The sequence below is a fragment of the Nerophis lumbriciformis genome, linkage group LG04 (assembly GCF_033978685.3).
Source record: "Nerophis lumbriciformis linkage group LG04, RoL_Nlum_v2.1, whole genome shotgun sequence".
In the NCBI taxonomy this organism is placed as follows: Eukaryota; Metazoa; Chordata; class Actinopteri; order Syngnathiformes; family Syngnathidae; genus Nerophis; species Nerophis lumbriciformis.
This window is the reverse complement of record NC_084551.2, coordinates 40,669,889-40,695,658: the sequence shown is the minus strand read 5'-3', so window position 1 is coordinate 40,695,658 and position 25,770 is coordinate 40,669,889. Positions and strand designations below refer to the sequence as shown.

The following is a 25,770-nucleotide window of genomic DNA, read 5'->3' as shown; positions in this document are numbered from 1 at the left end:
CATCTCATAAGCTTGACAACACACTGTGTCCAATATTTTCACAAAGATGAAATAAGTCATATTTTTGGTTCATTTAATAGTTAAAACAAATTTACATTATTGCAATCAGTTGATAAAACATTGTACTTTACAATTATAAAAGCTTTTTACAAAAATCTACTACTCTGCTTGCATGTCAGCAGACTGGGGTCGATCCTGCTGAAATCCTATCTGTTGAATGAATAGAGAATTGTTTTGAATCGGAAGAGTATCGTTTTTGAATCGAGAATCGCGTTGAATCGAAAAAATCTATTTATAATCGAATCGTGACCCCAAGAATCGATATTGAATCGAATCGTGGGACACCCAAAGATTCGCAGCCCTAATATATATATATATATATATATATATATATATATATATATATATATATATATATATATATATATATATATATATATATATACATACATATACATATACATATACACGCACACACACACTTATATGAAAACATTTCTGGAAGTTGACATTTAGTCATTAAGATGTAGAAATTTAGCTAAAAAACATAAAATTATTTTATTTACTTTATTGACTAAAATATTTTCATTGTAATTATTTTAGAGTAATGACATAGAATACACACAAAAACATTTATATAAAGTATATTTTAATGCCTTGCTTCATTCCATGCCTCAACAAACATTAAATACAATAAGTATGTCTACTGTGTATGACACCTGATAAAAACACATTTTCATCATGAGAAAATACTTATATTTTACACGATGAACCAGGTATGTAAAAACTGTGTACAAATGTAAAAGCAAATACAGCAAAATGACCTAAAATAAAAAACACTGGCAGTTTGGATTATGTAGATACTACAAATGACTAAATCAGAAATCTGTCATCAACCAGGGTTTTGTTGACAATGTTCCTTCTTCCAAAGACATTGCGAATTCTTTTAAAGATCTGTGAGGAAAAATATCACTTACGTCACATGATGACAGTACATGAAATACCGGTACATATGTGCATAAAATACTGACCATTTGCTGTACATAGGTTAGCACGGCTGCAAGCACGAAGCTCTGAGACACAAGGTCGACAACGCAGAAGAACAAAGTGTCAAAAATAAGCAGTGTTCCCTCGTTTCCATAATAGAGCACATCGCTGAAGGAGTGGCCTTCATCTGTGGCGGAAAACAGACATTAAGTAAGTGTGTATCAACAGATATACGGCACAGAATGTCTTCACTAAAGATGGCCACCATTATAAAAGATGCTCTTGTCATTTGGTTCAAGGAACTCCATGCCCATCACCCTCTCGAATGTTAGTTTGTCCCTCACATAGTAATCCATGTCAGGGTGGGCCTGAGGGGAAAGAAAACAATATGAGACCAGGAAAGATGTGCAAGAACAAATCTAAACCAGTCCGACACTAACATGATCAATGATTGATCCAAGGAAGTGGTTCATGGTGTGGTAAGCCCGGATGTTTGGATCCAACTGGTTGGCTGAGGCTGCGTCTATAAGCCGTGATGGTCCATGACGCTGGAAATGTATGAACACAAGAATGCAGGATTGGAATACAGTCAAATTGGCTGAATTATGTCAACATAGGCGGTTGTCGACATAAGTGGCTGACAAAACTAGTCAATATTTGCATTTATTTGTGGCATTGACCAGGGACAGAAATATATATATATATTTTTTTTAAACCTAAGCAATTTGTTGACATTGTAGCCTTTTGTTTATTTTTGATATTCTATAATCTTAACAGAGCTGCTGCACTCATGTCTTGTATGTCTGACTCTTCTTGATGCAGTATTTCCCACAAAACTGCAATGTCATTGTTGAATTTGCATAAATGGACAAAGCGCATCCGCAAAAAGTGATTACAAAGCATTAAAAGCAAGACAAATATGTTTAAAACTACAAATGAAGTTTCTTTTGTTGCTTCTTGAAAGTTACAGACAAAATGGTGGCGGGCCCTAAAGAAAAGTGAAGTCGCCAAAAGACCCTTCACTGATTTGTAGCTTTTTAGAAAAATAAAAAATAGAGATATTAGATTATCACTAAATCTATCAAAAAAGTTGCTAATTTGGCAACATCGGTCTCTCCTGCTCCATCTTTTTATGTTCTGGCAGACCAGGTATGTTATATTGTGTTTAGGAGATTGGCAACACTAAATTGGCCCTATCGTGTGCCCTATCGTGTGAATGTGAGTGTAAATGTTGTCTGTCTATCTGTGTTGGCCCTGCGATGAGGTGGCGACTTGTCCAGGGTGTACCCCGCCTTCCGCCCAAATGCAGTTGAGATACGCTCCAGCGACCCGCCGCGACCCAAAAGGGACAAGCAGTAGAATATGGATGGATGGAGTTAGGGCAAACCGGTAGTACTTGTGGCAGTTATGGGAAACACTGCTTGACAATGTTTATAGTAAGTTAGCAACAAAAAAAATAATCTAGCAATATATTTACAAAATGAAATTGGTGTATTTTGTTAGTTGTCCTGGTAGAATACAGTTTAATACTTGTTTTATTCTGAAGCTGTTCCAGCCTCTCCTTCCTGCCCAAAGCTCAAACCGGGTCCCTCGATTGAGAGGCAAGAGCGTTAGACAACGAGTTAAAAGCCACAACTGGCATCTCATTGTCAAGCGCAAACCCTACACACTAGCTGAAATCCGTTACACTTACTTTAAACTGAACAGGAAGTCACCATGTGCAGGTTGATGCTGTGTAACTTAACATTAGTTATGTTGCTGTTATCGTTTTACGCTGCATAGTGATAATGATGAAGTTAACAACATTAGAACTCACGTACACATAAAGTGACCCTTTGGCTATCAAATTGTCATCAACAAATCAAAAAACTTGACCAGAAATGTCCACGTCGGCTTAAGTGGGGACTTTTTAGTAATATGGAAAACAAGGAGAGCCAGATCAGTTGGTCGACTTGGACGGGTTGTCATTATAAAGAAGATGCACAGTATACACATTTATCTTTGCAACATTCATGGTGGAGATAAGTACTAACCCTGGTGAAGGACTCCCGTATCTTGTCGTAATGGGACCGCAGTCGGACGGAAAGGGCAACCTGGAATGTCTGGATGTCTGTGTTGGGAAGAAGACCTCTTTGGCCACACATTGACTCCTTGATACCGGAAAGAGTAAACATAAGAATAACGCATATTAAAAGACTACTTAAAATAAAAAAATACAGTCTATTGGTGGACGTACCGCTTCTCTCCTCAGATTATTGCTCATCTCCTCCATGTTTGTATCAGCATGGCCATGCACTGAGTGCCCATGGATGTAGTAGCCAAAGCAGCGGTGAGGTAACAGCAGCACTGAAATCTGCACAAAACAAAACTTGGTGTTTTGAGTTTTATTTTCCTACTGACGACCAGTATTAACAGAGTATTTAATGTAGTTCCTTATCATCAAAGTTAATAGTACACAATAACTACAAAAAACGACTACAATCTACTACTCTTTTTAAATGCTTTGTTTTTTTTACCCTAAAAGTCCTCCAGTGTCCAGGGAATTTTTACCCAAGTTTGTAAACATTAACAAAAAAAAAATATTTTGAGAAAATAAAAATCATTGACTTTACTAGTCCAGTATCGATCATATTTCTTCCTGCTCATTATTTTTGAGGGTTTTGGTGAAATTGAAGCTTTCCCCCCATTTTTCACATCCTCCTATGCTTTCTCTTTCCACTGATGACACCTCCTGCAGGTGGGGCCTTCCAGCCATGTGAGTTTCAAATGGTGGTTTACTTAGGGGGTATTTTGGTTATTTTAAACCATTCTTCAACATTCTCAATGCATTCTTTCTAATGTTTATTGACCTTTGAAATCCTTTCATTTTGTTCTTGTTGTTCATCAGTGGGAAATAACGGCATCAGGGATTCATGTAAAGCAGAAATCATCATCAGACTTGCATTGAGACATTAAGCTGAGATTTGACCAGTGAAATATTTTTTTCATCTTTCATTAGCTCTTTGAGAGACAAAGTCAGACGTTTTATTTAATCCACAATCCTTTTGCGTTTTTTTTTTATTATTTCGATTTTATTCATCATGGCCTTTTCCATGAATTACTTTTTCTTTTGATGGATGTGCAGCAAGCTAGGGGGTTGTGAGCCACATATTTTCCATGAACAACGCTTCCTGCATTGACAAGCAACCAAAGCAAACTCAAGAAATTCATCTTTTCAATGTGGGCTTTCCTCTCCAATAGAGGACATGACTCCAGCATGTGTCCAAAATGTTTATAGTAGACGCACACAGTCTCCGATTCATCCCTTATCTTGTATGGTGGAGCCTTTTTCTTAATTGTTGTAACAATTGTGGGAAAACTGCTCCCTTTGACCTAAGAACGAGTCAAGGATTTTGTTCTACCGCCGTGTTTGACTGCCACCAGTGTTGGGGCATCCTGTCTGTCTCCAGTTATATGGTTGCTTCCAGATCACAGTGAGCCTGTTGGTTGATGTATTCAAGTCGCACTGATTATATACATCCTTCATCCCATTACACCTTACCTTATGTCAGTTACGTGCAGTATACTGGCTGATACAATGCTCATACACTAACATCCATCCATTTTATATATCACTTATCCTCACTTGGGTCGCAGGTAAGCTAGAGCCTTCACACACCAACAGTTGTTTTATTGTCCTCTTTCTAGACACTTATTAATCTTCTTGTTATTACCTAAATATGGATATCTGTATAGATTTTAAATATTAGCTTACTTTCTGCTGTAATGCGTTTAAATCTACACTTCTTAAACTTTACTAAGCACTTACTTTATCTCATTGTGTAACATGTTTAGCCGTGTGCTCCAGTAATAATGGTACTTTATAATAATACTTAGGATACTAATAAATGCAGTTTATTTGCCGCAATGTAGGCAATTACTATTAACTATGGGGAGCTTCTCCACACTGTGTATGGAGACACATAATTAGCTGCTAGCCGCGGGACTGAAAATAAATAGTGTCAGCCAGAGGAGATCAGAAGTTTTTGATTGGCACTAAAAAGCATTAATCGGCAATGGCGATCACCAATTTTTTTCCCGATAATCGGCCAACACTAATTGGAGGCCGATCGATCAGCACATTAATGGTATAGAAAATAATACTTGTTGATATTGTCATATTAATAATGTTCAAATTATCACAAATAACTTATTTGATTTTTAAAAAATCAGGGCTGTTGACACTTTGATGATAAAAATTTCTTGCAATTATGTATTTATATACACAGGTTAATCACCCAATTCATTTTGACATCACATGCTCATACTTTAGCGGCGTCAGTGATCAGGTCAATGCATATGTCAGTGCAAAGATGAGATAAAAGACTGGTGGGCTTGCTGGCAAATTTGCCATAGAAATAAACCCAGACAATACTATAACTGTTTCCAAGTTTTGAGGAAATAAATGTATTTAAGTGAAACATTTAAAAACAAATTCCTATATGACATTTTGTCAATAAAATAGCATTTGTGTCCTAATACTGGGGCCTTTTCCTAAAGTTAGCAAGTAATATAACGTGATTCCTCAAAATTCAAAACAGTGCTTAATCTTATTTTGTTTTTGACAGGACTAATACTAACATTTATTGTTATGTGTCATGTGTTTCATTCTATTCATAAACATTATCAACAAATCAAAATCATTCAATGATGTTGAACATTTAAAAAAAAAAAAATATTGAATTAGCAATACTGTACTGTATTAGTAACAGATGACACCCAAACTTGAAATATTGCCCACCCAAACCACCAAGTGCAAATGTACACTTCCTGGTGGTCATTTGTAGAAATCATAAGAACAATAATAATTCTGACTCACATTACTGATGGAGCAGAGATCCACAAACTGGCGGATTTTGTCTTCCACAAAATGCTCATAAAACACAGTGAAGAAAATCACCTGCATTGATAAATAATTAGATTTATTAAGTGTATGTTTTTTTACATTCTTAAAATATGTGAGAAATAAGTGAAAAGTATCACCTGCAGAAGTCCAAAGCAGAGCCATAGCGTTGCTGTCAGGCCGTAGCGCATGATCAGGCTGTATGAAGGCGTGTACGCATGTGGAGGGCGCTGTAAAGTTGGCCAGGGGTCTCTCAGGGCTAAGTTAGAAAAGCCCAACACCTAAATAAATAAGCAGGGTGAAATTGAATCGAAGGAACAAAGGGATTCAAGTGAAAATAAGTATGCAGACGTAGAAGTACTTCAAGGAAGAAGAGCACAGCCATGATCTGAAATGTTGGACGTATCTTGCGGATGGTTTGGATCTCGTTCCACTCATTGGCCACAAAGTATGTCCTCCAGATGCTGACAGGAGATGGATCACGCTTCTGCTCACCATTGGCTAACAACAGACGTAAATAATATTACAACCATTTTAAAAGTATTTTAAATAATAATCACCTGACACAGTCTTGCTAGGTTTGCTGCGTGGTCTCTCCCAGTCAATAAAGAAGACATCAACAGACAACTGCACTATCAGCTTGTGGAGGAACTGGACTGCCTAGACACACAAAAAGAATGCATCATTTGTAGCAGAAGGACAGTCTACCTAAGGATGGGTACAGTTCACATTTGAACCGATACAGTACAGATTCCTGGTATAAGGGAATCGATACTGGTACTCAACGGTACCAATTTTCAAAAGTTGTGTGTGTTTTAATAATTTTTAATTGTTGTGTGTGTGAATGTGAGTGTGACTGTTGTCTGTCTATCTGTGTTGGCCCTGCGATGAGGTGGCGACATGTCCAGGGTGTACCCCGCCTACCGCCCGTATGCAGCTGAGATAGGCTCCAGCACCCCCGCTACCCCGAAAAGGACTGTGGTAGAAAATGGATGGATGGATGGATGTTTGATAATAATATTTTGTTTTTTAATGTAACTTGAACTGACACAATACCGATTCCTGGTATCTGGGAATTGATACACAATTGGTACCCAACAGTACCAATTTTTGGTACTTTGGTGTTTTAATACATTTGAATTGTTTGATAATAAAATGTTGTTTTTTAATGTGACATTTAAATATGAGCTGATGATAACTGTGCTGTCCAGTTGTCTGTTTTATAGTAACATTTTAATCTAATTTGCGATGCAGTTGTACTTCCAAGACCTTAGATGGCAGTACTGTATATGATATGTATGGTATATTGTCTACCTGGGAAGTAGCTTTTTCTATGAAGCTGAATGGGTTATGTTGAGCACTACAAAGTGTTTATACTGTAAGCATTGTGCTTATTACAAACCAACTGGTTGAATGTGTAACATTCATCTTAGTTGTAGTTTTCATTACCAAATTTGGAGCTGTTGAAATCACCATGTAAAAAAGCTACCGGTAATATGAATAGTAGCCTATCTATGACTAATGAAAAGTAAATTAGCATCAAGCTAGCGCATTTTGGAAGAGTGGCGCTTTAGGTTAGAGAGTTTTTTTTTACCAAGCATACTTGCTTTGTTGGTGTTGAAAATTGCAACATTACTTAAAGTTTGGCTGAATCCACCCTGAGTCCTGCTTGAGTGATTGTTTCCTTGATTGCTACTGAATGCCAATGATGATGCGCACGCATGGCCATAAGAGCGCTTTTACAATGTGAAACCCATTATCTAAATGTTTTTAAGCTACAATTACCAAGTGTGGGCGGCACGAGGAGCATGGTGGGTAAAGTGTCAACAGTAATTAAAGCAATTTCAGCGAAAAAAATGAAGAGAACATAAAAGTTGCATGTGGACCGAGGAACTACAACAATAAGAGTCATGCCCGACTACCTAGCGGTAGTGAGAGCATTATTTGAGGGCTAAATATTCCTGTCAGATGTTCTACCTCTTTGAATAATATAGACAATCTACAGTGGAAGCATAATTTGAAATGTAAATCAGTGTTTTGAAATCTAAGGTAGCATTTTTTGACGCGGTAACTTAAATCCATAGACACCGCTATCGAATTACACGACTGGTAGCTTTTTTCTACAAAGCAGCTAATTTCGACAGAACACTGGATGTGACGTCACAAGTAACCATACTTGCCAACCTTGAGACCTCCAAATTCGGGAGATTTGAGGGGGGGGGGGGGGGGGGGGGCAGTGGGCGGGTGTTAAGGGGGAGGAGTATATTCATAGCTATTTACTAGCTATTTACTAGCTATTTCTTATATTTATATATAGAACACTAAAGTGTTCTGTGGTTACTTTTTAAACCGTTGGCCAACCAAAAAGTCACTTTTTGGTTGGCCAACGGTTTACGTTGTATTGCGCACCCTGACGGCAAGTGTGGGAGTCGGTTCTGAAGTATGAAGTAAAGAGCGGACGTGACAAGAGGCTGTCCTCACTCAGGTCCGCATGGACCTGGAGGGGGCGTGCCTTAACTCCGGCTGGAAATCGGGAGAAATTCGGGAGAATGGTTGTTCCGGGAGATTCGGGAGTCTCCCGGAAAATGCGTGAGGGTTGGCAAGTATGCAAGTTAAAGTTAAAGTTAAAGTACCAATGATTGTCACACACACTCTAGGTGTGGCAAAATTATTCTCTGCATTTCACCCATCACCCTTGATCACCCCCTGGAAGGTGAGGAGAGCAGTGGGCAGCAGCGGTGGCCGCGCCCGGGAATCATTTTCGGTGATTTAACCCCCAATTCCAACCTTTGATGCTGAGTGTCAAGCAGGGAGGTAATGGGTCCCATTTTTATAGTCTTTGGTATGACTCGGGGTTTGAACTCACAACCTACCGATTTCAGGGCGGACACTCTAACAAAATTATCAAAATATGGCACCGTTTAATTTTACGTGAATCGACACCCGGTAGTACTGACAAAATTTGGTCAGTGCCTAAAAAATTACCAAATTCGGTACCCACTGCACTTTTTTTTTAGAACGTTGCCTATCGTTCACAATCATTATGAAAGACATGACGACAGATGTGTTGTTTTTTTAAAGCATTCCAACTCGTAAATAAACGTAAATAAAAGTCTGCTTACAGCGTAGTCAAAGGGAGATCCTCTATTCCATCCTTAATACCCAATAAATAACCACCAACAATAGTTCAATTACATTTCATGACTAGAATATTAACCAATAGGGCTGTGAATCTTTGGGCATTGCACAATTCGATTTGGTTCGATTCTAGGGGGTAACGATTCGATTCAGAATCAATTCTCGATTCAAACAACTCTCGATTCAAAATCAATACTTTTTTAATACTGTTGGATACCAGTTCTGTGATTAACTACATTCCTCCATAAAATAGATAACAGCTCTGATAAATTACTATATTACTTAAAATAAACTTGGTTTTGTTAAATAAAATTTTACCCAAACATTTAATAAATCCAACCATTTTCTTTCACGTCGTGGGGGCAGCAGCCTAAGTAGAGAAGCCCAGACTTCTCTCTCCCCAGGCACTTTCGTCCAGCTCCTCCAAGGGGATCCCGAGGTGTTCTCAGGCCAGCCGGGAGACATAGTCCTCCCAACGTGTCCTGGGTCTTCCCCGTGTCCTAAACACCTCCTCAGGCAGGCGTTCGGATGGCATCCTGACCAGATGCCCAAACCACCTCATCTGGCTCCTCTCGATGTGGAGGAGCAGCGGCTTTACTTTGAGCTCATCCCTGATGACAGAGCTTCTCACCCTGTCTCTAAGGCAGAGCCCCGCCACCCGAAGGAGGAAACTAATTTCGGACGCGGTAAATTGAGAGCTTTGCCTTCCGGCTCAGCTCCTTCTTTACCACAACGGATCAATACAGTGTCCGCATTACTGAAGACGCCACACCGATCCGCCTGTCGATCTCACGATCCACTCTTCCCTCACTCGTGAACAAGACTCCGAGGTACTTGAACTCCTCCACTTTGGGCAAGATGTCATCCCCAACCAAGAGATGGCACTCCACCCTTTTCCAGGCGAGAACCATGGACTCGGACTTGGAGGTTCTGATTCTCATCCCAGTCGCTTCATACTCGGCTGCGAACCAATCCAGTGAGAGCTGAAGATCTTGGCCAGATGAAGCCATCGGGACTGAATCAACTGCAAAAAGCAGAGACCTAATCTTGCAGCCACCAAACACCCTGACTGCACCTAGAAATTCTGTCCATAAAAGTTATGAACAAAATCGGTGACAAAGGGCAGCCTTGGCGGAGTCCAACCCTCACTGAAAACGGGTCCAACTTACAATGCGGACCAAGCTCTGACACTGATCATATCTGACCGCCACAATCAGACAGTCCGATACCCCATACTCTCTGAGCACTCCCCACAGGACTTCCCAAGGGACAAGGTCGAATGCCTTCTCCAAGTCCACAAGCACATGTGGACTGGTTGGGCAAACTCTCATGCACCCTCAAGGACCCTGCCGAGAGTATAGAGCTGGTCCACAGTTCCACGACCAGAACGAAAATAGTTGAAACACACCCTCCATTTCCACTTTTTAAAGAAAGGAACCACCACCCCGGTCTGCCAATCCAGAGGTACCGCCCCCGATTACCACGCAATGTTGCAGAGTCTAGTCAACCAAGACAGCCCCACAGCATCCAGAGCCTTAAGAAACTCCGAGCGGATCTCATCTACCCCCGGGGCCTTGCCACCGAGGAGCTTTTTAACTACCTCAGCAACCTCAGCCCCAGAAATAAGAGAGCCCACCACAGATTCCCTAGGCACTGCTTCCTCATGGGAAGACGTGTTGGTGGGATTGAGGAGGTCTTCAAAGTATTCCCTCCACCAATCCACCACTTCCGCAGTCGAGGTCAGCAGAACACCATCCTCACCATACACGGTGTTGATAGTCCACTGCTTCCCCTTCCTGAGGTGGCGGATGGTGGTCCAGAATCGCTTCGAAGCCGTCCGGAAGTCGTTTTCCATGGCTTACCCGAACTCCTCCTATGTTCAAGTTTTTGCCTCCGCGACAGCTGAAGCCGCACACCGCTTGGCCTGTCGGTACCTGTCCGCTGCCTCAGGAGTCCCATGAGCCAAAAGAACCCGATAGGACTCCTTCTTCAGCTTGACGGCATCCCTCACCGCCGGTGTCCACCAACGGGTTCTAGGATTACCGCCACGACAGGCACCAACTACCTTGCGGCCACAGCTCCAATCAGCCGCCTCGACAATAGAGGTGCGGAACATGGTCCACTCGGACTCAATGTCCAGCACCTCCCTTGTGACATGTTCAAAGTTCTTCCGGAGGTGGGAATTGAAACTCTCTCTGACAGGAGACTCTGCCAGACGTTCCCAGCAAACCCTCACAATGCGTTTGGGCCTGCCAGGTCTGTCCGGCATCCTCCCCCACCATGGCAGCAAACTCACCACCAGGTGGTGATCGGTAGAAAGCTCCGCCCCTCTCTTCACCCGAGTGTCCAAAACATGAGGCCGTAAATCCGATGACACAACTACAAAGTCGATCATGGAACTGCGGCCTAGTGTGTCCTGGTGCCAAGTGCACACATGGACACCCTTATGCTTGAACATGGTGTTTGTTATGGACAATCCGTGACAGGCAAAAGTCCAATAACAAAACACCACTCGGGTTCAGATCCGGGCGGCCATTCTTCCCAATCACGCCTCTCCAGGTTTCACTGTCGTTGCCAATATGAGCGTTGAAGTCCCCCAGTAGAACGAGGGAATCACCCGGGGGAGCACCCTCAAGTACTCCCTCGAGTGAATCCAAAAAGGGTGGGTACTCTGAGCTGCCGTTTGGCGTGTAACCGCAAACCACAGTCAGGACCCGTCCCCCCACTCAAAGGCTGAGGGAAGCTACCCTCTCGTCCACCGGGTTGAACTCCAACATGCAGGCTCTGAGCCGGGGGGCAACAAGAATTGCCACCCCAGCCCATTGCCTCTCACTGCTGGCAACGCCAGAGTGGAAGAGAGTCCAGCCCCTCTCGAGAGAACTGGTTACAGAGCCCTTGCTGTGCGTCGAAGTGAGTCCGACTGTATCTAGCCGGAACTTCTCCACCTCGCGCACTAGCTCAGGCTCCTTCCCCTCCCCACGTATTAGTGATAATGTTATTATAAGGGCTAACACAGAGGAACTATTTACAGCGGCGCCATGATCACGAGCTTGTGTGCCAATGTTGACATGATCGTTCGACTGATGAGCTGCTTCATTGCTCGTCAAAAAAATCATGCCTATCACCTGGACAGTAGAAGGACAAGGACATATTCCAACAAGTTTGTAAACTTTGACAGTCAATTTAGACCCGGCAATAGCGAGAACGATATGAAAAGACGCTTAGTTCCACCTCGCTATTCTTCGCAAGGATTATGAGTCATTCTTCATCTAAATAGGAATATATGAACATCCTAGCAGTCGGCATCCCAATGACTGCAGACCTTGTACAGTAAGTGATGTTTTATTATGTTTGTTGGCTCTCATAAAGTCTGCAGTAATGAGTGATTAAGATGCCGCGTATGCTTAAAATGAGCAAAATACATAAAAATTCAATGTCATTATAAATGTGCCTGTTACTACATTACATTTATACTTACATCATGTGTATAAAACCTTAATGGAAGTGTTTTGATGTTATTTAAGGCCTTTATAGGCAGAATAGAGTGGCTCCCGTAGGCTCCATTGTAAGCATACTTTTGATCGCATTTATTTACTAATTAGAATACATTAAAAAAATACATCTGTTGTCATGTCTTTCATAATGATCGTAAACGATAGGCAACATTTTTTTTAAATGGCAGTTCCCCTATAGTCTCGCTTTTCTAGCTTTGTTCACCTCTGGCATGTCTCACCTTGAGTGCGAAGGCACAACTGATGTATGTCACAAACTGCTCTTCTTGTTGAGGCAGTGGCAACAACACTGATGCCTGCTGCTGGGCCTGGAAAAAATAGCCGTCAGATGTGTCCTATGTGCTGTAAAATTCTGCATAAGCATTGTTTACCTTGTAAAGGATGAGCCAGTAGAGTCCAGTTCCCACAGTGACGGCAAGGAAAACATTGGCCAGATCTCCGGCGTAAAATAAGAAAAACATCAGCATGGTCTAAAGAAAAACATCAGCATGGTCTAAAAGCAGCAAGGGGTAAAGAAACAACTTTTGACAAGGAAATTTCAAGTCTGTTAATGGCAAAGATTCTAACTATACCCTCAAATCAACAATAGGTGAGGCAATCCTCCTCTTCCAACTGACTGTCTTCAGCACTGATAAGAGCACAGACAGACCAGCCAACACACCTAAAGCAGTCTGTGCACACACAATCAGGGTAATCACTGTTAAAATGATTCACGTTAGAAATAACTTTTAGTTTGAACTCACATCGGTCTTCATTCGAGCCTCATTTTGATCCATCTCATACTCCAAAGCAAAGCTCATCTATGGGAGGAGAGAAGTTTTAAATATAACCTCCGTCAGCAGCACTCATTATTACTAAGAAATAGTATCACACCAGATCCAGCAGATAGCACTGTTTTCATACTGTCTTTTAGAAAAGGGTTAGTTAATTGCCAAATTATTATTTATCTTATAAATGATTTAATAACCTTAACGTTTTTAACAGGACAACCAACAAATATACTCTAGGTATATTTTTAGATTTATAAAAGGCACAGGTGTCAAACTCAAGGCCCAATGGCTAGATCTGGCCCGCCACATAATTTATTTACAGATTTACCAGTCATACTTTAGCAAATGCAAACGTTTTGATTTACGGACTATTTAAATGAGCCAACTATGTCTCTGTGCATGAACCAGCCATTTTGTGCTTGCCTGTATTAAAAAAAATTACACACATCAGCAAGTTTTTAATTGTGATGCGAACAGACTTTTATGGAAAAATAAGCCAAAGCAGACTTATTTTTCACTACCTCTCGTTCAGCGGCGTCTCTTTCTAGAGCACACACACACACACACCTATACTGGTAGGCTAGCAGGGAAAATGTCCCTAACGCGGCCAACATGTAAAAAAAAAAAAACCCCAGGTTTGAGTACCACAAGTCCCGCAGCCGGCCACGCGAGTCCTGGGGTGCCCAACATGCCCAAAACGCACCCAGCATAGTCACAGGGGGAGGGGGGAGCGAAAATTCCCCTTCAGGGGACCTTTTGCAGCCGGCCAGGGGGTGCCCGACATGTCCAAAATGCACTCAGCAAAGTTGCACTGTGAGTGGGGAAGAAAAGTTGGAAAGGTTGGCAAAAGTCCCGGAAATGATCAAAAATGACACCCAGGTTCGAGTCCCACAAGTCCCGCTGCGTTCCACCCGAGTCCGGGGGTGCCCCCGACATGTCCAAAACCCACCCAGCAAAGTCGCACTGTGAGTGGGGTAGAAAATTTGGAAAAGTTTGCAAAAGTCCCCAAAACACACACACACACACGCACACACGCACACACGCACACACACACACACACACACACACACACACACACACACACACACACACACACACACACACACACACACACACACACACACACACACACACACACTCGCCCCCCTTCTCCCCTTGTCTGCTCCTCCTTTTGTCAGCTGCTCAGTTGCCGATGACAATTTAAAGTGGATTTAACTTTTTTTAAATGTTTGTTATTGTAGCAATATGGTTGTTAAAGTTTGTGGAGGCACCAAAGGGATTTCTATGTGTGTGCACGTGTTGGCAGAGCAGCACATACAGAAAACAGTTGAGGTTGTCGTTGTTGTTGTTGTTGTTTTGGCTTGTTAATAAAGAGATATTTGATCTATCACACGTTGTTATGTTTGTTTGATGTACAGTACTGTATATATAGCACAAACCGCTACAAACCTTCACTAAAATATGGACTTTGGTCGAGGCTGTAACCCATTATTTATATTTACATTGTTTCTTATGGAGAAATTTGCTTTATTATACAAACGTATTGAATTAAGAACCCTGCTTAAGAACCAATTAAATTCATAAATCATACACTGAGCATTGAGGAGGTGGTTGACAGAAGCATGCTGATCAAGTTAACATCCATAATGTCTAATTCATCTCACACCATGCACGGCCCTGTGGATGCCCTGAGTAGCTCCTTCAGCATTAGACTGTTACATCCACAGTGCAAGAAGGAGCGCTATCACAGGTCCTTTCTACCCACAGCCATAAAACTTTACAACGCACTTATGTGATTACTGTGATGTTTTTTTTTCGTGGTGTGCAATACCGATGATAGTGTTTTTTGTTGTCTTTTATCTTCTATCCATACATATTTGTGAGTAATTTGTAGTATTTATTTGTATTTTTTTGTTTTTCCTTATGCTTTACTTCTGTTACTGTATGTAAAAAAAAACTGGACTGCAACAATGTAATCTCCTCATTGTGGGATAAATAAAAGTCTATCCTATCTAAGTTTGTCAGTATGTATGATTCTTATCTGATCATTATTTGCTAAAGTACTGAGTGACATAATTGACCAAACAATGTATGTTATGACTTACGGACACAGTTTGTGTATCGATATCAGTGATGGGAACATCTCTGTATTCCACAGTCAGCAAAGGAGGGAACACCTGACCTTCTTGTGTGTTTGGAACCAACTGGAACCTGCATTCATTCAAGCAAAATACCATTCCTCCGTCACCAGGAAGATTAACATTTTTTTTTTCCTGTCTTGTGTTTGAATACCACACCTTATTTTGACAGAATTGGCAACCCGGATGACTTTCGGAAGGGAATTCATACTTTTCTCCCTGCCGCTCAGCGCGTCCACAAGAAACATACGCCGAGACAGGTACCAGCTCTTCATGCTCTCTGTGCAAGGAGTGCGGGAAATAGGACACCACCCCAAAAATATCACACACTGACACATGGAATACAAATCTGACCTTGGTTGATGAAACGTCCGTTGTATTGCTGGTTATACACCAAAGTGGGCAAAGGGAGAAGTTTTCTGCTGTCTTCTCCACCGAGGTCCATGAATACATCATAAAACAGCGGCTCGGGAAGAGTGTGCACCAGGTCTGCCACTGAAACATCACACTATACATAAACACATACGAGTCATGTGATCAATACAAAAACTGCTGTGATATCATCAATGAGTAAACAGGAGCAGTGAACTTACACTTTCTTGGTAAGATGTGCCAAAGCTGAAAGCTGACAATCTTTTGATGGCAGTTTCTGGACAAATCTACACATGAGAAGGCAAATACATAAATGTGAATTAGGCTACCGGTAATCTATGTGATATCCCAAATAAATATCTGTGTCTGGTAATGGAATACAAAACAGTGACATTTATTATTACAGCTAACTTACACTCAGCAGCCACAAACATTAGAAAAAAATGGAATGGTCATGTAGTTTACATTTCATTTGGTATAACAATCCAATTTAACAAAATAATACATGAATTAATAAGATTATACGTCTAAATAGAATAAAATTTAAAGAAATACAAAATATAAAATAAAATTAAGAATAAAATCTAATGTTTTGCACTAATTGTCTGCTAGCAATTTTTCAACCAGCGATTAATGCGCCATGTGTCAATTATAGATTAGCCTGGCATGTGTCAGCAAGCTATTAATGCACCAGTTATCAGATAGCTATTAGTGGTGCTAACCTATATTAGGACCAGCTTAATTTAAAACACAATAGTATGAAATATACGTAAGTTGGATATGTATTGGATATGCTTTGGTGTTAATTTTGTATACATTTTGCTGTACAGTCACATTTATAACCCACTTTCTACAAGCAGTTCGTTTGTGAGGCTTTCCCTTCAGATTGCAAATTTAACCACGCCCCACCTTTTTCAATAGTGTCAGAATTTCTCTTTTAAAAATGTACATTGTTTGTACATCTTGAACACGAACATCACCGCAATTTTTTTTTTTCAGACACGGTCGAAAATACATAAACAGTATATAGATTCACCGGTCACAGCATGAGATACACCTGCACACTCTTGGATTATTACAGAGCTGTATAAAAAAACGGCTTTTACCAACATTATCTCAATGCATGTCACAACAAGGTCGGTGTTTTTGTGTACCGGTACATGCCAAGATTAGCTGAAAAACAATACTTTATCCTACCTTAGCTTGTGTTTCCTCAAACCTATAGTAATGTCACAATGGCGCAGTCTTTTCCTGTCAGAGTTTAGCGGTTAATCCAATTCCGTAATGGCCCATATTTACAAAACAGTCCAGTGTTGTGGACACGGAGGCCGATACGACCTAAAATCTATATCACGATATATTGTAGCCTCCTGCGATAGGATATAATATATAACACAGTATATTATTTAGTTAGTACATTATAATACAACTATTTCCAAACAGACTTCAAAGGTTTGCTGCTGAGGTATTCAGTACCGGTAAGTGTTATTATGTTTTCAAAACTATTATTAATGTACTTGTTATTATTTGGTTACTTTCTTTAGTACTTTCTTCTATGTTCACTTCTGTTAAAATATAATAAGCACTTATTCTTTTGTTCTTTGGATACTTTACATTAGTTTTGGGCGATAATACAAATGTGTGTGTTGATCCAATACAGGGACAGACAAAAAAAGTTAAAGTACCACTGACAAGTAACACACACACTAGGTGTGGTGAAATGACCCTCTGCATTTGACCCATCCCCTTGTTCCACCCCCTGGAAGGTGAGGGGAGCAGTGAGCAGCAGCAGTGGCCACGGTCGGGAATAATTTTGGTGATTTAACCCCCAATTCCAACCCTTGATGCTGAGTGTCAAGCAGGGAGGCAATGGGTCCCATTTTTATAATCTGTGGTATGACTCGGCCGGGGTTTGAACTCACGACCTACCGATCTCAGGGTGGACACTCTAACCACAAGACCACTCAGCAGGTTAATGGCGTAAAAATATGAATTCAATATTTATTTAATTATTGGCTCCGATTTAAAACCTTCGGTTTTTGCTCTTGAAGCCCTCCTGTGTTCAAAATTAAATTTCCTGAGGTTGTAAGCAACAACAAAAACAACGAAAACGTTTTTGTGAGAATAAAAAATATCGATCTAACGTATCAATAACAATTGTTATTTGTGTTATTTTTTTCACATTCAAGAATTGAATTGAATTATATTTATATAGAGCTTTTCTCAAGTGACTCACAGCGCTTTACATTGTGAAACCCAAAATCTAAATTAATTTTTTTTTTTTAAACCAGTGTGGGTGGCACTAGGAGCAGGTGGGTAAAGTGTCTTGCCCAAAGACACAGCGGCAGTGACTAGGATGGCAGAAGCGGGAATCGAACCTGCAACCCTGAAGTTGCTGGCACGGCCGCTCTAGCAACCGAGCTATACCGCCCCAAACTCTGGCTTGCGGTTAGCATATCCTCCTAAAGTGTGTAGTGTAGCATGTTTAAGTGTTCTTAGTGCTCCAGTAATATGGTTATTTGTAAGAAAAGTACTTTAGTTGCTGCCATGGAGGCTGACATACTAGCAATTTTGAACTGTGGAGGTGTTAAGGACACGTTTGTTCGCTTGTCGCTGTCACATTTGTGGGACACCATTAGAACATGCATTATCACAATATGATGATAGTAATAAAAGCTCTATCATCGCCCAAAAGGATACAATTTCTATCCTCCATATTGTGCAACCGTAACGGAAGTATTTATTTAGAATAAATCCCAGGCTGAGGCAGAGAGGGAATAGGCTGGCAGACAGCAAATACTCCAAATGTCCAAAAAAGTATGTCCACCACGCTTTGACATCACACTGTATGCACCGTTAAAAAAAGGTTAAAAACAAAGCTTTCAAAACTGTGTGCAAGCTTGTTGTATAATGTTGGTCGTGTCACTCTCCCAAGAAAGAGTGACCGTGTGAGATGTGACCTGTGACCTGTGTTGTGCTAGTCATGGGGCCGCCAAGTATGGACAAAGCCCAGTTGTTTGTATCAATGCGAAAACATAGCCTTTGTGACCTCTGACCCCTCATCACTGACTATAGAGATGGTGGCTCCTATCAATGTTCCTCATGTGCTTTTCGATGGAATAACCCCCTTCAGAGTTCTGGGACCTGGGTTAAAATCAGGCCCAGTCTAATAGAAAATGTACATGTTATAATTTAAAGATACTACAAGCTCATGCCCAAATACATGAACCTTATCATTTGATGCATTGGTATTTTCTAACACGAATATCCAACATTGCAACAACATTTATAAGTTAGTAAAGTGGTCAAATCCTCATAGCTGTAGCTGTTTTGTGCAGTTCTCACCAGTAGATTTGATCCTCCAATGTTTTCCCATCTGAGGAACACTCCTTTGACGTTATATACGGCAGCAAGCAGCTTAATATCTGTGTTCTGTCAAGGGGGAAAACATAAATTGTCAGTTAACAGGAAGCTTTTCTGCATTTGTGATTTAAGTTACCTTGTTTCTTCCCCTGAAACTGAAGCTAACAGGGACTGGGTCTGTCTGAAGGACTCGACTTGCAAGTCCAGGTTCGTCGCCGTAGTAAAGCCATGGCAGATTTTGTCTCCTGCACGCAGAAATTATTGACACCGTCACACAATGTACATCATGACATGTACTGTACCTAATGTTGAGTCCTATGAAAGTATGTGTGGCTATTTTTACTCTTACCAGTAGGAAATGTCTTGAGTGGAACTAAAAGCGGCCCGCGATCTGAAGACGGTGTTAAAGAGGCCGCAGGCATCAGTGCTTATTCCGCTAAAGGAGTGCATGTTCATCACGCACATGTTTCCCAGGGCCTGGCACGCAGTCAGGTTGGAGAAGCTCTGTTGACGTATCATTTGTTAACATAGATGATGGAGCTCACACAAAAGGCTACTTTTAACTAAAACTAGATCAAATAATCATAAAGATAAATAATTACAAGGCAGGCGGCTGCGGATGAGTACAGGTTTTTGACGAACCAGGCAGACAGAACACTGACCTTCTGCAAGGGGAGCACAATCAGAGTACATCAGAAAACAAGCGCATAAACGCATGATTAAAAAAACATACAGCACTGAAATATTTTAATACGTGGTGCTGAGGCTTTTAAAAACTTAACAGAGCCAATCTCGATTAACTTCACATTAGTGCTCATGGTTAACTGCAGCTGGCAGTATCTCTTTACTAACATAAAAACCAAAACCCAGAACAAACAGAGTCCAAAAAAAGTTATCCTTGGCAGAGGTAACAATGAACATAAACACAGAAAGGCAAAAGGCAAGAGACTCACCAGCTGAGCAAAGTTGACACTTGGATTGACGTTAGTGGCAAGACTGCTCTGAGGTAGACATAACCCGCCTGCCTAGAATAACCCAACAAATAACATGTAATAACTTAGCATAGCATAACCACAACATAGTGTTCCTGTCTAAGAGCTGTTCAAAAGACTGGCTCGCTGTTATGTTATCAAATATCAATGAAACTCGGAATCAAAATAAGTAAAACTTACACATCCCACCAATATTTATCCTATTAGTGTAAATTATTCTGAAATGTTATTACCATTTCATTTGACGTGTGCTTTTATTGTGTACAATCCATATCCCTATGTTTTGACAAGGGTATCACTATTTTGTATTTTCCCTTGCCGTAAAAACATTGTGGCACAGTAAAATATGCAACATTAAGGGCCTGGTTTACCGGGGCAGCGTGGCTCAGATGGTAGAGCAGCCTGCCAGAAACGTGAGGGTTCGTCATTCGATTTTAGCTTCACTGCCATTGCGTCATTGAGCAAGACTCTTTACCTTCCTTCTAGTGCCAACCACTGGTTTAAATGTAAACGGACATCATTTTATAGTACGTATAAAAACAACTACCGTAGAATAAAAATATACGCATAGTAAAAATGTGAATGCAAACTGGACAGTGAAGAATGGGCTTTTATTTGGTTTGGTTTGGTGCCATTTTTCTACACGATTTGCCCAACAGAACCACAATCAATTCTATTTTTACTTTTATCATATTATATTTATAATATACTCCTATCAACCCATGTCATTTAAAACCTGATTTATTTGCATCCTATATTATTTAAATCAATGATTATGTACATACTATTGTTCTTGTGGTACACTTTGTACTTTTTTTCAAGCACTACTATCTCCTTCCTGGTACAGCAGTAAAAGTGGCACGCACATGTACTGTAGGCAGCAGGGGCAATTTTCATATAAAAATGGCTCGCAACCTAGACTGCCAACTGGGATACTCAACGGTTTTTTTTTGGATTGATTGATTGATTGAAACTTTTATTAGTAGATTGGTCACTTTAAAGAGCCGTTCAAAAGACTCAACTTGTTTGTGAACGTCACATTTCTAGTTAGTAGGGAGCTCACCAGCACAGAGGGAGAGTTACACACACAGGAGCTTTTGATGAATGAAGCCTGGCATCTTTCACACCTGAAAGACAGAGGATACATTGAAGATCTTAGTGGTGATGTCCCCGCAAGACAATATTAGAAGACTTTATTGTGCAAATAAAAGAAGACACCAGTGTCATACTGCGATTATTGCTCTTGTTTTAAATGCTGGGTCAGTCTATTTACTGGTCCACAAAAAGGGTATATGAGTATATAAGCGTGCTGGGTCTATATTTCTAATGCGTGGTACGGATACCTTTCACCTCTGCGGTTTGGTACTGAGAAAGCTGAAACATTTCCATTGCACATCTCACACACTGCCTCATCCAAAACGTTACCGCTGACATCCCTCTCCACTGGAAGAAAAAAAGCCATGGGCAGCCATTTAGAAATAAAATCACTTGTGTAGTCAACGTAATGAATTTGAGGGACCTACCAAGGATGTATCCTGGAGGACATTGGCACTGTCCAGCGTCAGTGAGACTACTTGGGCAGCGAATGCACCCAAAACCATCTTTAGTTACTGCCTGGAGTCAAATTAAAACAATCGTCAAATCCCACATGTTTTAAAAATGCAATGGAAGAATATTTTACGACAAACGGCAAGAAATACTTCATTAAAAAGGTACCTACTGGCTTGTCTCCTGGACAGGACTCACAAGTAATGGACGTCTGCTCAGTTGTGACTGTGCGGAATCCACTTTTGCAAATACAACTCAAACCTGGAAAAGAGGGAAAACAACTTTGAATTTGTTTATTTGTGGATAATACAATGCGCTCTTATGTTTTTACTCACTTCGTTGTCCGCTATTCCTCACTCTTAGTTACAATTACAAGCACTTGTCAAAATATGCAAATGAGACGATGACACCATTGCCCACCCAATGCATTGTTAGATAGATTGCAGTCCTGTGGGAAAATACTGCTTCTCAAATACAGTACTTGTCTGTGGGGGTACTTGAGACCATACAGAAGGTGTATATACAGGTATACACACACTTAGGAAAGTTTTATCCTTGCTGATTGGGTAAGTTTCCTGATATGAACAGTGGCCTAGTGGTTAGAGTGTCCGGCCTGAGGTTGTGAGTTCAAACCCCAGCCGAGTCATACCAAAGACTATAAAAATGGGACCCAATACCTCCCTGCTTGACACTCAGCATCAAGGGTTGGAATTGGGGGTGACATCACCAAAAATGATTCCTGGGCGCGGCCACTGCTGCTGCTCACTGCTCCCCTCGCATCCCAGGGGGTGATCAAGGGTGATGGGTCAAATGCAGAGAATAATTTCCCCACACCTAGTGTGTGTGTGACAATCATTGGTACTTTACTTTACTTACTTGCACAACTTAATCTTTAACAGAAATAATGTAAAAATAATCCAGAAAAAAATACAAGGTTATGAATCAATATTACGCCTATACTGGCTCACCTGCACTGGCTTCCTGTGCACTTAAGATGTGACTTTAAGGTTTTACTACTTACGTATAAAATACTACACGGTCTAGCTCCAGCCTATCTTGCCGATTGTATTGTACCATATGTCCCGGCAAGAAATCTGCGTTCAAAGAACTCCGGCTTATTAGTGATTCCCAGAGCACACAAAAAGTATTCGGGCTATAGAGCGTTTTCTATTTGGGCTCCAGTACTCTGGAATGCCCTTCCGGTAACAGTTAGAGATGCTACCTCAGTAGAAGCATTTAAGTCCCATCTTAAAACTCATTTGTATACTCTAGCCTTTAAATAGACCCCCCTTTTTAGACCAGTTGATCTCCTGTTTCTTTTCTTTTCTCTTCTGCTCCCCTCTCCCTTGTGGAGGGGGTTGGGGGGCACAGGTCCGGTGGCCATGGATGAAGTGCTGGCTGTCCAGAGTGGGGACCCGGGGTGGACCGCTCGCCTGTGCATCGGTTGGGAACATCTCTGCGCTGCTGACCTGTGTCCGCTCTGGATGGTTTCCTGCTGGCCCCACTATGGACTGGACTCTTACTATTATGTTGGATCCACTATAGACTGGACTCTCACAATATTATGTCAGACCCACTCGACATCCATTGCATTCGGTCAACCCTAGAGGGAGAGGGGGGGGGGGGGGGGGGGCGGGGGGGGGGCTTACCCACATATGCGGTCCTCTCCAAGGTTTCTCATAGTCATTACATCGACGTCTCACTGGGCTGAGTTTTTCCTTGCTCTTATGTGGGCTCTGTACCGAGGATGTCGTTGTGGCTTGTGCAGCCCTTTGAGACACTTGTGATTTAGGGCTATATAAATAAACATTGATTTATTGATTGATTTGTATTTACATTTGGTTAAAATTCCTGAAGAGGGCACTTTGTTGGTAATTTTAGCTTCATTTGTTAATAGGATTAATTGCATAAAGTTTGTCATCATTAACGAAATATTTAATTGGTTACATTTAAGTTTTTTTAGTTTTTTTATTAGAAAATATTCAATGCAAAACTACATTGACTGCTCGAGCAACGTTTTAATAATAAATTAGATGTGAGGATGTGTTCAACATATTTTTTCCAAACAAGCCCAAGCCCTGAAAAACTGGCCAACATTACCAAAAAGGCGTGTTTACTTTTAAACAAAACCCAGCACGTATGTAATTTGACACAAAAGTAGTAAACTATTTGTGCGTACACAACTGTTTTATTGAGATTATTTACAGACCTGCTGCGTTCTGTTGTTGATTTGGACCACAGCTTGCACACGACAGACTGGAAAAGTCGAAGAACTCGTCGACACTGCAGTTTGAAGGAGTTTCATACGGGATGATATACTGCTGGCCGTGAAGCGAAATAAAATGTATAAAATTAAATACTATGAACCGCACTGTGTATCGGCAATGAAAAGGCAATAGCGTCCCTGTCGCCATGGTGTGGTGGTTTCTTCCCCGTTTTGTGCCGTCTTTGCAGTAATGCACTAGCGCCATCTTGTGTCCCGGAGGACGTCTCAATGCCTCCCGTTGGCAAGGATTTTTAATTTGTTTTTAAAAGTAAAAAAAAATAAACCAATTAAAAATAAATTACCTCAGAAACAACTCAGTCTGCATTAAATATCATTATCCTCATACTTAGTAATAATGTTTTGATATTAATTCCTGTTCATTAAAAAATTAAATGTCGGCGATGCATTTGTATATCAATACTACAATATGGGCTACAATGGTTTCCAGTGTTGTGTGTATATTTCTTAAATATCTATAATAATGTCTACGTACTGTGGGCTCTTTCAGATTCCTGCAGTTTCACAATCTCCTGGGACCTGAAGTGGACCTCCCACATAGACACAATCAGGAAAAAAGGGACTTCCTGCATCAGCTCACCAAGTTCAACCTGCCCCAGGATCTGCTGATCATGTACACATCCAGTATTTGTTCATCCATCCATACATCCATTTTCTACCGCTTATCCCTTTCGGGGTCGCAGGCTGGAGCCTATCTCAGCTGCATTCGGGCGGTAGGCGAGGTGCACCCTGGACTAGTCGCCACCTCATCGCAGGGCCAACACAGATAGACAACATTCACACTCACATTCACACACTAGGGCCAATTTAGTGTTGCCAGTCAATCTATCCCCAGGTGCATGTCTTTGGAGGAGGAGGAAGCCGGAGTACCCGAACGGAACCCACGCAGTCACAGGGAAAACATGCAAACTCCACACAGAAGGATCGAACCCAAGACCTTTGTATTGTGAGGCAGACGCACAAACCCCTCTCCCGCCGTGCTGTTCATAATCTTGGGTTATTCAATGTATTGTTTACATTGAAACTGTCACACCGCGGTGAGGGAAGTCTTGTCTTGGTTTTTTCTCTCTTGTGATTTGCATGTTTTATTTTGAAAAGCAACTCCTCTTGTTTCAGATCACGGGTCCTTCCTCTTGTGTCACCAGTCTGACGTCATCCCTGACCCTTGATTGTTTCCACCTGATTCCCATTACCCTCATGTTCCATATAAGCCCATGCCTCCCCTTGTTCTGTGCCAGATTCTCGAGCTTTCGTGCCTGTCTAGCATCCATGTTCATGTTCATGTTCATGTCCATGTCTTGCCTCATCCCACGTCTACTTCCTTGTATCCATAAATTCCCACGCTGTAATTTTGAGTTAACTTTTTCTCCTCCCTCAGAGCGACTTTTGTTATCTAGCTTTTTTTCAACAGCAGTGGTGAGTTATGATTTTTTCCTAATGATCTTCCTTCCTCAAAGTTTTTGAGTGATTTTTTGTTTACATTTATTAGAATAAGATTAGAGTAGTAATTTTTATAGTCATTATTTTCTTCCTCCTGTTGGAGCGTTTTTTGTTAAAGTTTTTATAGCAGATACGGCGCTAATTATAGTTCGTCTTTATTTTCGTATTTCCTCCTTTTGGAGTGATTTTCGGTTTTTCCTTTTTTGGAACCTTTTTTTGCTGTCTGTTTTTTGTGACTCATAGTAATTGCATATACTCTGCTCTGGAGGTTAAAGAGTTTTCAAAATAAAAGCTTTATTTAGAATCCCATCTCTGCATCTGAGTCCTTTCCTTCGTCCAAGCCT

General features: G+C 41.0%; 1 protein-coding gene across 2 annotated transcripts; it reads right to left on the bottom strand.

Moving 5' to 3' along the window:
- Positions 1 to 660: 660 nt before the first annotated feature.
- Positions 661 to 24,613, bottom strand: tmem67 (transmembrane protein 67). 2 transcript variants are annotated; one of them, XM_072913018.1, is made up of 28 exons: positions 24,462 to 24,613; positions 21,875 to 21,963; positions 21,678 to 21,768; positions 21,498 to 21,597; positions 21,218 to 21,281; positions 20,116 to 20,187; positions 19,765 to 19,827; positions 19,512 to 19,666; positions 19,299 to 19,407; positions 19,145 to 19,231; positions 16,021 to 16,086; positions 15,782 to 15,935; positions 15,587 to 15,707; positions 15,395 to 15,500; positions 13,263 to 13,319; positions 13,092 to 13,190; positions 12,891 to 12,989; positions 12,741 to 12,827; positions 6,430 to 6,529; positions 6,231 to 6,370; positions 6,010 to 6,150; positions 5,846 to 5,926; positions 3,224 to 3,340; positions 3,021 to 3,137; positions 1,428 to 1,535; positions 1,253 to 1,355; positions 1,032 to 1,174; positions 661 to 954 (listed from the first exon to the last, which is right to left on the bottom strand). In XM_072913018.1, exons 1-28 carry the CDS (start codon positions 24,556 to 24,558, stop codon positions 874 to 876), a joined length of 2,847 nt encoding a protein of 948 aa, XP_072769119.1. In that variant the 5' UTR covers positions 24,559 to 24,613; the 3' UTR covers positions 661 to 873. The 2 variants fall into 2 exon arrangements, with proteins under 2 accessions (XP_072769119.1, XP_061811036.1); XM_061955052.2 differs by lacking the exon at positions 24,462 to 24,613 and adding an exon at positions 23,912 to 24,245.
- Positions 24,614 to 25,770: the final 1,157 nt, after the last annotated feature.